Source organism: Oncorhynchus kisutch, linkage group LG7 (genome assembly GCF_002021735.2).
Source record: "Oncorhynchus kisutch isolate 150728-3 linkage group LG7, Okis_V2, whole genome shotgun sequence".
NCBI lineage: Eukaryota > Metazoa > Chordata > Actinopteri > Salmoniformes > Salmonidae > Oncorhynchus > Oncorhynchus kisutch.
In genome coordinates this window covers 47,777,755-47,792,165 of record NC_034180.2, presented here as the reverse complement: position 1 = coordinate 47,792,165, position 14,411 = coordinate 47,777,755, and the positions used below count along the sequence as shown (strand labels likewise).

General features: G+C 41.9%; 1 protein-coding gene across 1 annotated transcript in view; it reads right to left on the bottom strand.

Annotated features, from left to right (window-relative positions):
• Positions 1-8,845, bottom strand: part of rcan3 (regulator of calcineurin 3) — a 93,597-nt gene extending 84,752 nt beyond the window's left edge. The window contains exon 1 of the mRNA XM_031829202.1: positions 8,648-8,845. Within this exon, the coding sequence (XP_031685062.1) occupies positions 8,648-8,845 (198 nt within the window). The remainder of the gene's footprint in view (positions 1-8,647) is intronic.
• Between the last annotated feature and the right edge of the window lie 5,566 nt (positions 8,846-14,411).

Below are 14,411 nucleotides of genomic sequence, written 5' to 3'. Positions count from 1 at the left end.
TTGGTGATATGGACACCAAGGGACTTGAAACTCTCGACCCGCTCCACTACAGCCCCGCTGATGTTAATGGGGCCTGTTCGGCTCGCCTTTTCCTGTAGTCCACGATCAGCTCCTTTGCCTTGCTCACATTGAGGGAGAGGTTGTTGTCCTGGCACCACTGCCAGTTCACTGACCTCCTCCCTATATGCTGTCTCATCAGGCCAACCACTGTTGTGTCATCAGTAAACTTAATGATAGTGTTGGAGTTGTGTTCGGCCACGCAGTCATGGGTGAACAGGGAGTACAGGAGGGGACTAAGTACACACCCCTGAGGGGCCTCAGTGTTGAGGATCAGCGTGGCAGACATGTTGTTGCCTACCCTTACCACCTGGGGGAGGCCCGTCAGGAAGTCCAGGATCCAGTTGCAGAGGTAGGTGTTTTGTCCCAGGGTCCTTAGCTTAGTGATGAGCTTTGTGGGCACTATGGTGTTGAACGCTGAGCTGTAGTCAATGAACAGCATTCTCACATAAGTGTTCCTTTTGTCCAGGTTGGAAAAGGCAGTGTGGAGTGCGATTTAGATCGCGTCATCTGTGGAACTGTTGGGGCGGTATGCGAATTGGAGTGGGTCTAGGGTATCCTGGAGGATGCTGTTGATGTGAGCCATGACCGGCCTTTCAAAGCTACGGGTCGGTAATCATTTAGGCAGGTTACCTTCACTTCCTAGGGCACAGGGACTATGGTGTCTGCTTGAAACATGTAAGTATTACAGACTCAGTCAGGGAGAGGTTTAAAATGTCAGTGAAGACACTTTCCAGTTGGTTGCATGCTTTGAGTACACATCCTAGTAATCCATCTGGCCCCACGGCTTCGTGAATGTTGACCTGTTTAAAGGACTTGCTCACATCGGTTACCGAGAGCAGTATCACACAGTCATCCAGAACAGCTGGTGCTCTTGTGCATGCTTCAGTGTTGCTTTCCTCGAAGTGAGCATAAAAGGCATTTAGCTGGTCTGTTAGGCTCGTGTTGCTGGGCAGCTCGCGTCTGGGCTTCCCTTTGTAGTCCTTCATAGCTTTCAAGCCCTGCCACAACTGGCGAGCATCAGAGCCTGTGTAGTAGGATTCAATCTTAATTCTGTATTGATGCTTTGCTTGTTTGATGGTTCGTCTGAGGAAATAGCGGGATTTCTTATAAGCGTCCGGATTAGAGACCCGGTTACACTCAACTGATTACACTCAGTTTTTCACAATTCCTGACATTTAATCCTAGTGCAAATTCCCTGTTTTAGGTTAGTTAGGATTACCAGTTTATTTTAAGAATGTGAAATGTCAGAATAATAGTAGAGAGAATGATTTATTTCAGCTTTTATTTATTTCATCACATTCCCAGTGGGTCAGAAGTTTACATACACTCAACTAGTATTTGGTAGCATTGCCTTTAAATTGTTTAACTTGTGTCAAACGTTTCGGGTAGCCTTCCATAAGCTTCCCACAATAAGTTGGGTGAATTTTGGCCCATTCCTCCTGAGAGAGCTGGTGTAACTGAGTCAGGTTTGTAGGCCTCCTTGCTCGCACACACTTTTTCAGTTCTGCCCACAAATGTTCTATGGGATTGAGGTCAGGGCTTTGTGATGGCCACGCCAATACCTTGACTTTGTTGTCCTTAAGCAATTTTGCCACAACTTTGGAAGTATGCTTGGGGTCATTGTCCATTTGGAAGACCCATTTGCAACCAAGCTTTAACTTCCTGACTGATGTCTTGAGATGTTGCTTCAATATATCCACATAATTGTCCTTCCTCATTAATCTATTTTGTGAAGTGCACCAGTCCCTCCTGCAGCAAAGCTCCCCCACAACATGATGCTGCTACCCCCGTGCTTCACGGTTTGGATGGTGTTCTTCGGCTTGCAAGCCTCCCCCTTTTTCCTCCAAACATAACGATGGTCATTATGGCCAAACAGTTATATTTTTGTTTCATCAGACCAGAGGACATTTCTCCAAAATGTTTGATCTTTGTCCCCATGTGCAGTTGCAAACCGTAGTCTGGCTTTTTTATGGCGGTTTTGGAGCAGTGGCTTCTCCCTTGCTAAACAACCTTTCAGGTTACGTCGATATAGGACTCATTTTACTGTGGATATAGATACTTTTGTACCTGTTTCCTCCAGCATCTTCACAAAGTCCTTTGCTGTTGTTCTGGGATTGATTTGCACTTTTCGCACCAAAGTACGTTCATCTCTAGAAGACAAAACCCGTCTCCTTCCTGAGTGGTATGACGGCTGCGTGGTCCCATGGTGTTTATAGTTGCGTACTATTGTTTGTACAGATGAACGTGGTACCTTCAGGCGTTTGGAAATCAGGCGTTTGCTCTGAAGGATGAAACTGACTTGTGGAGGTCTACAAGTTCTTGGCTGATTTCTTTTGGATTTTCCCATGATGTTGTCATGCAGTTGGCCTGTTGAGGTTTATGACCCCCATAAATACCTTTCCCCCTTTCCTCTCTCTCTACTCAGAGTGACTCTTAGAAAGTCCTTTGTTAACATAGAGAGAGTCTGAAAACATCAAAAGGGTGGGGACCAGAACCCTATTTCGGTAATCCAACCAGTTGAAAATATGCGTTCATACTTAAAGAATATGATGTCAGATCAGTTGTCATCTGAGACATTATTACTGATGATAGGACGACATAAACTGTATCTTGGAAAGTCCACATTCTAGTTATCAGATTTGTTGTGCAATTTAAATGAGATCAGAACCGCCCCCTCAAGATTCTGAGCCTGCCTGGCAGGGTTTGTCTAAAAGCCAAAGCCCCCGGAAGGGTGAACATAATATACAAGGATTTTTAGGGGTGAGTGTATGAATCCCATATATGTTGACAAACATGTAGAATTCCTACTACCGACCGTTTTTATGGGCAACAATCCTTCATAGAAGTGCTTATATTATTATGCCCATTATTTGTCAACTGTGGGAATAACTTAAAATATGAAGGATTTTTTTAATATACAGTGCCTTCGGAAAATACTTTCTGTATTCAGACTCCTTTACCTTTTCCGCATTGTGTTACATTACAGCATTATTCTAAAATGTATTCAATAAAATGATTTGCTCAGCAATCGACACACAATACCCCATAATGACATCACAATACCCCATAATGACATCACAATACCCCATAATGACATCACAATACCCCATAACGACAAAGTGAAAACAGGTTTTGAGAATTTAGTTAATGTTTTTTTTTTTTTAAGACAGAAATAGCTTATTTACATAAATACTCAGACCCTTCGCTATGAGACTCAGAATGAAGGTCAGGTGCATCCTGTTTCCATTGGTCGTCCTTGAGATGTTTCTACAACTTGATTGGAGTCCTCCTGTGGTAAATTCAATTGATTGGACATGATTTGGAAAGTCTCACACCTGTCTATATAAGGTCACACAGTTGACAGTGCATTGTCAGAGCAAAAGCCAAGCCATGAGATCAAAGGAATTGTCCGTAGTGCTCTGAGACAGGATTGTGTCGAGGCACCGATCTGGGGAAGGGTACCAAAACATTTCTGCATTATTGAAGTCCCCCAAGAACACTGTGGCTCCATAATTTTTGAATGGAAGAAGTTTGGAACCACCAAGACTCTTCCTAGAGCTGGCTACCCGGCCAAACTCAGCAATTGGTGGAGAAGGGCCTTGGTCAGGGAGGTGACCAAGAACCCGATGGTCACTCTGACAGAGCTCTGGAGTTTCTCTGTGGAGAGAAGGACAACTATCTCTGCAGCACTCCACCGATTAGGCCTTTATGGTAGAGTGACCAGACAGAAGCCACTCCTCGGTAAAAGGTACATGACAGCCCGCTTGGAGTTTGCCAAAAGGCACCTAAAGACTCTCAGACCATCAGAAACAAGATTCTCTGGTCTGATGAAATCAAGATTAAACTCTTTGGCCTGAACGCCAAGTGTCACATCTGGAGGAAACCTGGTACCATCCCTACGGTGAAGCATGGTGGTAGCAGCATCATGCTGCTGTTTTTCAGTGGTAGGGACTGGGAGACTGGTCAGGCAAAGATGAACGGAGAAAAGTACAGAGAGATCCTTAATGAAAACCTGCTCCAGAGTGCTCAGGACCTCAGACTGCGGTGAAGGTTCACCTTCCAACAGGACAACAACCTGAAAATAGACCTGAAAATAGCTGTGCAACAATGCTCCCCGTCCAACCTGACAGAGCTTTTTATTAAAAATGTTTATTTTTAATTTACAATCTGTAGAAGCTATGAGAATAGGAAGGTTCAATTATTTTGTGAAGCATCACAGCACAGTTGAAAAATATATGGCAAGTAGAAATCCGAAATGGATGATGTTGAGAGACAGATGGGAGGGGTTGAGTGGAGCTGAAGGGTGGGACTGGATGATGTTAAGAGACAGATGGGAGGGGTTGAGTGGAGCTGAAGGGTGGGACTGGATGATGTTAAGAGACAGATGGGAGGGGTTGAGTGGAGCTGAAGGGTGGGACTAATAACAAGATAAACAATGTAAATCATACGGGATCTGTAGAATGTATAAAGGTTCGGAGCTTTTGTAAAATAGCATAGTTACAAATAGAAATCAAACTGGATGGACATCAGAAATAGAAGAAGGACTAAGAACAAACAAGAGAGAACTATTGTAAAGTAGACTGTGTCTGTAGAGTGTGTATAAGATGTCTGGATTGAAGGTAAAAGCAGAAGTGTTTATTAGTTTACTCCAATTGGGGGATCGGTGGAAGGGTTGGGAATAATAATAAAGGTATATTATTTTAAATAGTATGTATGTCTATATAGGTATGTGTATGTATATATGTGTATATGTATGTCTATATAGGTATGTGTATGTATATATGTGTATATGTATGTCTATATAGGTATGTGTATGTATATATGTGTATATGTATGTCTATATAGGTATGTGTATGTATATATGTGTATATGTATGTCTATATAGGTATGTGTATGTATATATGTGTATATGTATGTCTATATAGGTATGTGTATGTATATATGTGTATATGTATGTCTATATAGGTATGTGTATGTATATATGTGTATATGTATGTCTATATAGGTATGTGTATGTATATATGTGTATATGTATGTCTATATAGGTATGTGTATGTATATATGTGTATATGTATGTCTATATAGGTATGTGTATGTATATATGTGTATATGTATGTCTATATAGGTATGTGTATGTATATATGTGTATATGTATGTCTATATAGGTATGTGTATGTATATATGTGTATATGTATGCATGTGTGTATGTGTATATATATATCTACCCCAAAAATATGGGGGATTGGAAATGATGCAGACAATTACATTGGAAGCAACATTCTTTCCGCCATATTAGGCTGATCCACCCTCCAGAAAAAAAAGAGAAAAAAACCTGATAGAGCTTGAGGGGATCTGCAGAGAAGAAGAAACTCCCCAAATACAGGTGTGCTAATACCCAAGAAGACACGAGGCTGTAATTGCTGCCAAAGGTGCTTCAACAAAGTACTGAGTAAAGGGTCTGTAAATGTGATATTTCATTTATTTATTTATTTATTATAAATTAGCAAACATTTAAAAAAAAACTGTTTTTGCTTTGTCATTATGGGATATTGTGTGTAGATTGATGAGGAACATTTATTCTATTTCATACAGTTTAGAATAAGGCTGTAACCTAACAAAACGGGGGAAAATTCAAGGGGTCTGAAAATTCAAGGGGTCTGAATACTTTCCGAAGGCACAGTATACATGTTTATATAACTAGATGCAGTAGAACCGAGATGAAGGCGTTCCAAATGATGTTGGCTGTTAATCTGGTTCTGTACTGTAGGTGACACCATGTGCTCTTTTTAAAGGATGGGGCCCTATATCTTAAAGTCCTCTTTTTTTAAGTCCTAGGATCCATGTGTGCAGGGCTGGTCAGCCTGTCACTGGAACGACAACCCAACATGGGATGGGGGGAGGTTTTATCGGGTTATATTATGGCAAGTATCATCAAAACTTATTATGTTCAGTGTGGTCAGTGGTGAAATAAGTACAGCTAGTTATAATTGAAATGGCTTAGTAGATAATAAGAAAAGAAGATCAGTCTTTACCTGGCTAAAAGAGAAGGAATATAATATCTTCTGTTTACAGGAAAATCATTATACACCATTAGACAAAGTTGTATGGAAAAAGGGCTGGGGGGAGGTATATTCATCCCATGCAGATCCTTTAAAAGATGATCCTTCTATGAAAATATAATGATTTAGCGAGCTTACAGTTAATACATGACTCAATTATTACGGTGGGAGATTATAATACGATACCTTAATGGACCGTAAAGGAAATCACTATACAACTATCCCCCTCAAACACTTAAGGAAATTACGAATAATATGGTTATATTGAAACTAGTGGATATATAGAGGCTTAAATATCCTGAATCTAGTAAGATATAGAGTACCAGTCAAAAGTTTGGACACACCTACTCATTCAAGGGTTTGACTTTATTTTTACTATATTCTACAGTGTAGAATAATAGTGAAGACTGATTGGCTCAAAACTAGGAAATAACACATATGGAATCATGTAGTAACCAAAAAAGTGTTAAACAAATCAAAATATATTTAATATTTAAGATCCTTCAAAGTAGCCACCCTTTGCCTTGATGACAGCTTTGCACACTCTTAGCATTCTCTCAACCAGCTTCATGAGGTAGTCACCTGGAATGCATTTCCATTAACAGGTGCGCCTTGTTAAAAGTTCATTTGTGGAATTTCTTTCCTTCTTAATGCATTTGAGCCAATCAGTTGTGTTGTGACAAGGTTAGGGGTGGTGTACAAAAGATAGCCCTATTTGGTAAAATACCAAGTCCATCTTATCGCAAGAACAGCTCAAATAAGCAAAGAGAAACAACAGTCCATCATTACTTTAAGACATGAAGGTCAGTATGTCAAGAACTTTGATGCAGAAAATTACATTGATAGATTGTGCTCTTATCTGCAATATTAAAGCTGGAAAAAAAGCTATTGTGAATCTATATAACGTCAGGAATAAAATGATGGGGAGGGAAGGATGTACAAACAACCAAGTTCACAAAGTGGAGTGATTAATTTAAAGGGGCATTCAAAGTGAGAGTGATTCATTTAAAGGGGCATTCAACGTGAGAGTGATTCATTTAAAGGGGCATTCAAGGTGAGAGTGATTCATTTAAAGGGGCATTCAAGGTGAGAGTGATTCATTTAAAGGGGCATTCAAAGGGAGAGTGATTCATTTAAAGGGGCATTCAACTGGAAAGTGAATCATTTAAAGGGGCATTTGGTGCCAATTTTAGTTGCATGATTGTGTGTTGTTTATCACTTGCCTCTTCAGGAGGGAGGGAAAGAGAGAGAAAATGAGAGAGAAAAGAGGGAGTGAGGTAACGTAAGAGGGAACAGAGAGAGTGAGGTAACTTGAGAGGGAACAGAGAGAATGAGGTAACTAGGGAGGGAACAGAGAGAATGAGGTAACGATAGAGGGAACAGAGGGAGTGAGGTAACGAAAGAGGGAACAGAGGGAGTGAGGTAATGAAAGAGGGAACAGAGGGAGTGAGGTAACGAGAGAGGGAACAGAGGGAGTGAGGTAACGAAAGAGGGAACAGAGAGAGTTAGGTAACGAGAGAGGGAACAGAGAGAGTGAGGTAACGAAAGAGGGAACAGAGGGAGTGAGGTAACGAAAGAGGGAACAGAGAGAATGAGGTAACGAGAGAGGGAACAGAGGGAGTGAGGTAACGAAAGAGGGAGCAGAGAGAGTGAGGTAACGAAAGAGGGAACAGAGAGAGTGAGGTAACGAGAGAGGGAACAGAGAGAGTGAGGTAACGAAAGAGGGAACAGAGGGAGTGAGGTAACGAAAGAGGGAACAGAGAGAATGAGGTAACGAGAGAGGGAACAGAGGGAGTGAGGTAACGAAAGAGGGAACAGAGGGAGTGAGGTAACGAAAGAGGGAACAGAGAGAATGAGGTAACGAGAGAGGGAACAGAGGGAGTGAGGTAACTAGAGAGGGAACAGAGAAAGTGAGGTAACTAAAGAGGGAACAAAGAGAGTGAGGTAACGAGAAAGGGAACAGAGAGAGTGAGGTAACGAGAGAGGGAACAGAGAGAGTGAGATAACATGGCAAGTGACTCAGCTAGGGACAGTGTGTGATGTATGAGTCATCATATTAGACCCCAGCATGGGATGTTTCCAGGCATTGATGTCCCCAATGAACCCTGTGGCAGCAGGTGTGCTTCCTGGGCCATTGGCAGCCACTGTGGGAGAGATGACTGAATTTGGCCAGGCTGAGGCTGTGTGAGGTGCAAATTCTAGCTGATAATGACATCATGCTATTTTTGGAACTTAATCCAGAACTAATGTAAGGTGCATGGATAGCAGTGGCGGCTGGTAGGAGGAGCTATAGGAGGACGGGCTCATTGTAATGGCTGGAATGGAATTAATGGAACGGAGTCCATATATTTGATGTGTTTGATATAGTTCCATTTATTCCATTCCAACCATTACATTGAACCTGTCCTCCTATAGCTCCCCCCACCAGCCTCCTCTGATGGATAGTCAGATTTTAAAAAGTGAATTGCTCCCAACAAGAGGGTGTGGTGAAACCGAACTAGGAAGTGATAGCATCACTAGTGTCTCACCCGGTGGCGGTCCTCCTCGAACACGGCCTCGTGGACGCTGCAGGCGAACAGGGCGGTGGGCAGCTCACTCAGGTCCATCATCTCTTCCTCTCTGTCCTCGTCTTCCTCACATACCATGTCCTCCTCCTCCTCCTCTTCGGGGTCGCTGCTGTAGGCCTCCGAGACGTTGCTCCAGGCCTTGGCCCCCTCCCGCAGCATGGCTACCCAGAGGCAGGGAACAGGGGATGGAGAGGTGAGCCACTGGGGGGGGGGTGGAACTTTTCTGGGGCTTCTAGCAGGGACAAGACTGAAGGGGGGGGGGAGAGAGAGAGAGGGAAAGAGAGAGAGGGAAAGAGAGAGAGAGAGAGAAAGAGAGAGAGAGAGAGAGAGAGAGAGAGAGAGAAAGAGAGAGAGAGAGAGAGAGGGAAAGAGAGAGAGAGAATTTAGTATTTACTTGTCTCAAGTAATATATCTATTGTATACATTGATGGTGCAATTTCCCTGCTCCTTGCATGGTCTCACAATCTTATGACAGACAGACAGTTCTAGTCAACAAATTGATGAGAATATTGAACAAACCAAAACACTGCAGATATTCCTATTTGTCCTTATAGGTCTATGGGTGTTTCCCATTATAAGACCGCAACACAAGCATTTATACCCTACACCAGAGGTCCCCAATTACATTCAGCAGTGGGCAGATTTTTCCTTGAGCAGATGGTAGGGAGTGGGGGGGAGACATAGTTATAAATAATTTGTACACTGCAAATTGACTGCAAGAATCCCAACCAGATATAATACTTGACAACAACGAAAAAATTATTTCAAACCTTGATCACATTGGGATACAATCACATGTCTCTCTAGGAGGAGGAGGTGTCTCCCTATTTATGCGTGGGAATACTTGGGAACAGATTTCCTCATTTAAATTTCACAGTATTTTATGTCCAACATAAATACAAGTGTTCAGAAAACATGAAGGGGGGGGGGGGGATAAAAACAACAGCCGTCCGAATTTGGCGAACCAGGGCCCTGAACAAATACATCAATTGAGGATAATTTCTAACTCTGTTGTGGGATAGGGTGACATCTGGCGGTCAATAGAAGGATAATTGAAGCACTACCTAACCTGAATTATAAATGAATACAATGTAGTAAGAACTTACTATGTCGTTCATAATCATAGAAGAAGAATGCTGTATGCTGTCAAGCTGAAATACAATGATGTAGATAGAGTACCAGTCAAAAGTTTGGACACACCTACTCATTCAAGGGGTTTTCTTTATTTTTACTATTTTCTACATTGTAGAATAATAGTGAAGACATCACAACTATGAAATAACACAGATGGAATCATGTAGTAACCAAAAAAAGTGTTAAACAAATCAAAACATATTTTATATTTGAGATTCTTCAAAGTAGCCACCCGTTGCCTTGATGACAGCTTTGCACACTCTTGACATTCTCTCAACCAGCTTCATGAGGTAGTCACCAGGAATGCATTTCAATTATCAGTAGTACACTGTTGTTCTAAGTTAATCTGTGGGATTTCTTTCCTTCTTAATGCGTTTGAGCCAATTAGTTGTGTTGTGACAAGGTAGGGAAGATAGCCCTATTTGGTAAAAGACCAAGTCCATATTATGAACAGTTCAAATAAAAAAAGAGAAACGACAGTCCATCAATACTTTAAGACTTGAATCCAGAAAATGTCAAGAACTTTTAAAGTTTCTTAAAGTGCAGTTGCAAAAACCATCAAGTGCTATGATGAAACTGGCTCTCATGAGGACTGCCACAGCGAAGGAAGACCCAGAGTTACCTCTGCTGCAGAGAATAAGCCTCAGAAATTGCAGTCCGAGAAGTAACAGGCACATCTCAACATCAACTGTTCAGAGGAGACTGCGTGAATCAGGCCTTCATGGTCAAATTGCTGCAAAGAAACCACTACTAAAAGACACCAATAAGAAGAAGAGACTTGTTTGGGCCAAGAAGCACAAGGAATGGACATTAGACCGGTGAAAATCTGTCCAAATTGTGTATTAGTGAGACGCAGAGTAGGTGAATGGATGATCTCCGCATGTGTGGTTCCCACCGTGAAGCATGGAGGAGGAGGTGTGATGGTGCTTTGCTGGTGACGCTGTCAGTGATTTATTTAAAATGTAAAGCATACTTAACCAGCATGGCTACCACAGCATTCTGTTGCGATACACCATCCCATCTGGTTTGCACTTAGTGGGACTATAATTTGTTTTTCAACAGAAAAATGACCCAACACACCTCTAGGCTGTGTAAGGGCTATTTGACCAAAAAGGAGAGTGATGGAATGCTGCATCAGATGACCTGGCTTCCACAATCAACCGACCTCAACCCAATTGAGATGGTTTGGGATGAGTTGGATAGCAGAGTGATGGAAAAGTAGCCAACAAGTGCTCAGCATATGTGGGAACTCCTTCAAGGCTGTTGGAAAAGCATTTCAGGTGCTGGTTGAGAGAATGCCAAGAGTGTGCAAAGCTGTCATCAAGGCAAAGGGTGGCTACTTTGAAGAATCTCAAATATAAAATACTTTTTTTGCTTACAACATGATTCCATATGTGTTATTTCATAGTTTTGATGTATTCACTATTATTCTACAATGTAGAAAATAGTACAAATAAAGAAAAACCCTTGAATGAGTAGGTGTCCAAACTTCTGACTGGTAACGTAACTGCCATACTTTTCTTTCCAAACCGCAGAATAGCCTACAGAGTACAGCAAATGATGTAGCCAAAACTGCACAGCATGTCAACAACGCAAGCCCGTAACATTGTAGCCTAACGTAATATTTACTCGCCTCTCTTTAAAAGCTACCGATTTGTTTCAAAACTTGTTACATAAGAGCTGCCAGATAAAAGCTTAGCGCCGGCTGAGCTGTCACTAAGGGCGAAACCCCATCAATGTCAAAGTGACACACAGCGACATGTCAACGAATCAAAATCGCGCATATATTTACATATTTTTTTAGAGTGACAATAGACGGAATAGTGGCCTCTTGAAACGACTTACCACTATCATTGAGCAAAAAATAAATATTCCAGAATGTCAATATGATTTCTGGTCAAGACAGTTGTAGAGAAATGCTAATTCTTATGTAGGTGACCAAACTATTGTTGATAAAGGGCTACAACTCAGAGTTGAGCCTGTGGGGTCCCCTACAGGATAGCTCCCGCATTACACTAATGGCCAAAACCAGCGCACACACACATGATCTCCGTTGTAGCTGAACGTTGAATGCCCGAAGAGGATTCTACGATGACGGACAGACAACTGAGCCAATGGCGGAAGACTACAGACTACACCCCAGCTGAACCAATCCAAAGATCCGATCTTCCAGAATCAACCTACTTTCTGTTCTATATATAAGTGGTGTACTGATTGTATCGGTCTCTTCTTCGTCTGCGCTTCCGTACGAACCAGCGGGAGAGCCGTAATTACGCTGTTCTAGATATCTTCACTCTGAATAAACTGTAGCTTGTCATACAATTTACCACCTTGTCTGAATCGATCCTTGACCGACTCGTCCGTCTACATACCTAATTACTAACAGAAATGGTAGCAGAGTATAGTTTACTAACGATCCAGTCGAAGTGAGTTGATTTGGGTGTGGAGAAGGCGAGTTGGGGAAAGGACGATTCATTAAATAAATAAGAAAGACGGGTGAAGACTTTCGGGGGAGGGCAACAATTCTGCTCAACTCGGAAAACTGATTTCAAGGTGCACCATATAAAAATAAGGTAAGCAAAAGCCTGTTAAATCAAACTTTGCATATTGTCGAATAGTCTGTCCAAATTTTTATCAGTTTTTCCGAGTAAGTATGAATTCTTGTGTAAATTTATAATTTGCTGACGAGTCGAAATAACAGTGTATGTGAACATATGTAGTAACGAACCGGCGACGGCCGGTGTGATTTAAATCATTGATGAGATATCAGTCCGGTCAGCACGGTCTGCTAGCTTTCAATGATGAGTGATCACTGTTTTGTCTTTGTTAGTTCCGATAGGGGTCGGGAATAGAGATCAGTAGGGGATAGCTAATTACTATTCTTCAAATCTGGCACCGAGGGGGATAAATTGTAATTTTATCCTGTGGCCCGGTACGGCTCAGTCTGATAGAGATTCACCGATAGGGGTCGGACATGTGTGTTAGTTCCGATAGGGGTCGGGAATAGAGATCAGTAGGGGATAGCTAATTACTATTCTTCAAATCTGGCACCGAGGGGGATAAATTGTAATTTTATCCTGTGGCCCGGTACGGCTCAGTCTGATAGAGATTCACCGATAGGGGTCGGACATGTGTGTTAGTTCCGATAGGGGTCGGGAATAGAGATCAGTAGGGGATAGCTAATTACTATTCTTCAAATCTGGCGCCGATGGGGATAAGTTGTAATTTTATCCTGTGGTCCGGTACGGCTCAGTCTGATAGAGATTCACCGATAGGGGTCGGACATGTGTAATAATTCTGATAGGGGTCAGCTCGATAGGGATCAGGAATAGAGATCAGTAGGGGATAGCTAATTACTATTCTTCAAATCTGGCGCCGATGGGGATAAGTTGTAATTTTATCCTGTGGTCCGGTACGGCTCAGTCTGATAGAAATTCACTGATAAGGATCGGCTTTCAGGGGTCAGAGATATAACGTGCTGTTTTGTCTTGTTTTGTCTATTTGTAACTGTTTATGTTATGTTATGTTAAAATGCAATGTGGTTGTAATTGTTTCCATTAAGATTGTTGGTGGTTAGATAGAGGGAGAGAGAGAGAATTATAATAAGGGATATTGGATAAATCCGAAACTTCTATATTGTACCTATGTACCTATGTTAATAGGTACATGTATAAATGTATAATCAGGAATGAAATGACTGATGTATAATTGAAATAATATCTGAATATAATATTTAAATATTGAGACTAAATAGTCGAATAGATCCCTTGGTTGTGCGCTCCACAAATGCTATACCAGCCCATGCGGTTTTTCTCAACCTGAATATACGAAGGAGAAGCTCTGAGATAAGGCAGAGCACGAGCAATAGTGTCTCTTCGAATACCTCGTGGGCATTAATCAACGTCGGGCGAAGTATATGCTAACTATATTCAGATAGAAGGAGAGAATTTCGATTAAAACTACGATTAAATTCCGATTGAATTAAATTAAATTACGTTTAAAGCAAATTCACAATGGCGAACCCCAATACTCCAAAGCTGAGGTTTAATGAGTTCCTAGAACAAAAAATTGAATATAGATCAGGGGGAAAGGAACGATGGACGCCTATAAAGAAAGTTTGGGAGGGATTGAAGTTAAGATGGACACAAGCAGGTTATCTAGGGGGGTGGCCGCCAACAGGGGCCCAGCTGAAAACAATGGAACGTGAGTTGAGAGGGACGTAGCAGGAGGCCAGAGACAAGGAAGTTGAAAGAAATAAAAGCCATGTATTTAAGAACCAAGGGACCAAACAGAGAATGAACAGAAGGCGGGGCCATTGCGTCTCCCACTGGTCTGCTTACTGGCGTAAATGAAGATTTGCAAGAATCAAATCCTGTGCATGAAACACGCTTGATATTCAGTCGGGGACTAATATCGATATGAATGAGGTCGGGGACAAAGCGAGTGTGGTACATGAGGTGTTTCAGATGGAGCTGGAACCGGTGAGAATGTTGAAAAAGTCGCAGGCTTGCTGATGAGAGTTATATCGTAGAATATTGAGGGGGGTGCATGACTGTTGGAAAGAGTGTTAAACTCTATTAACGCAAATTTC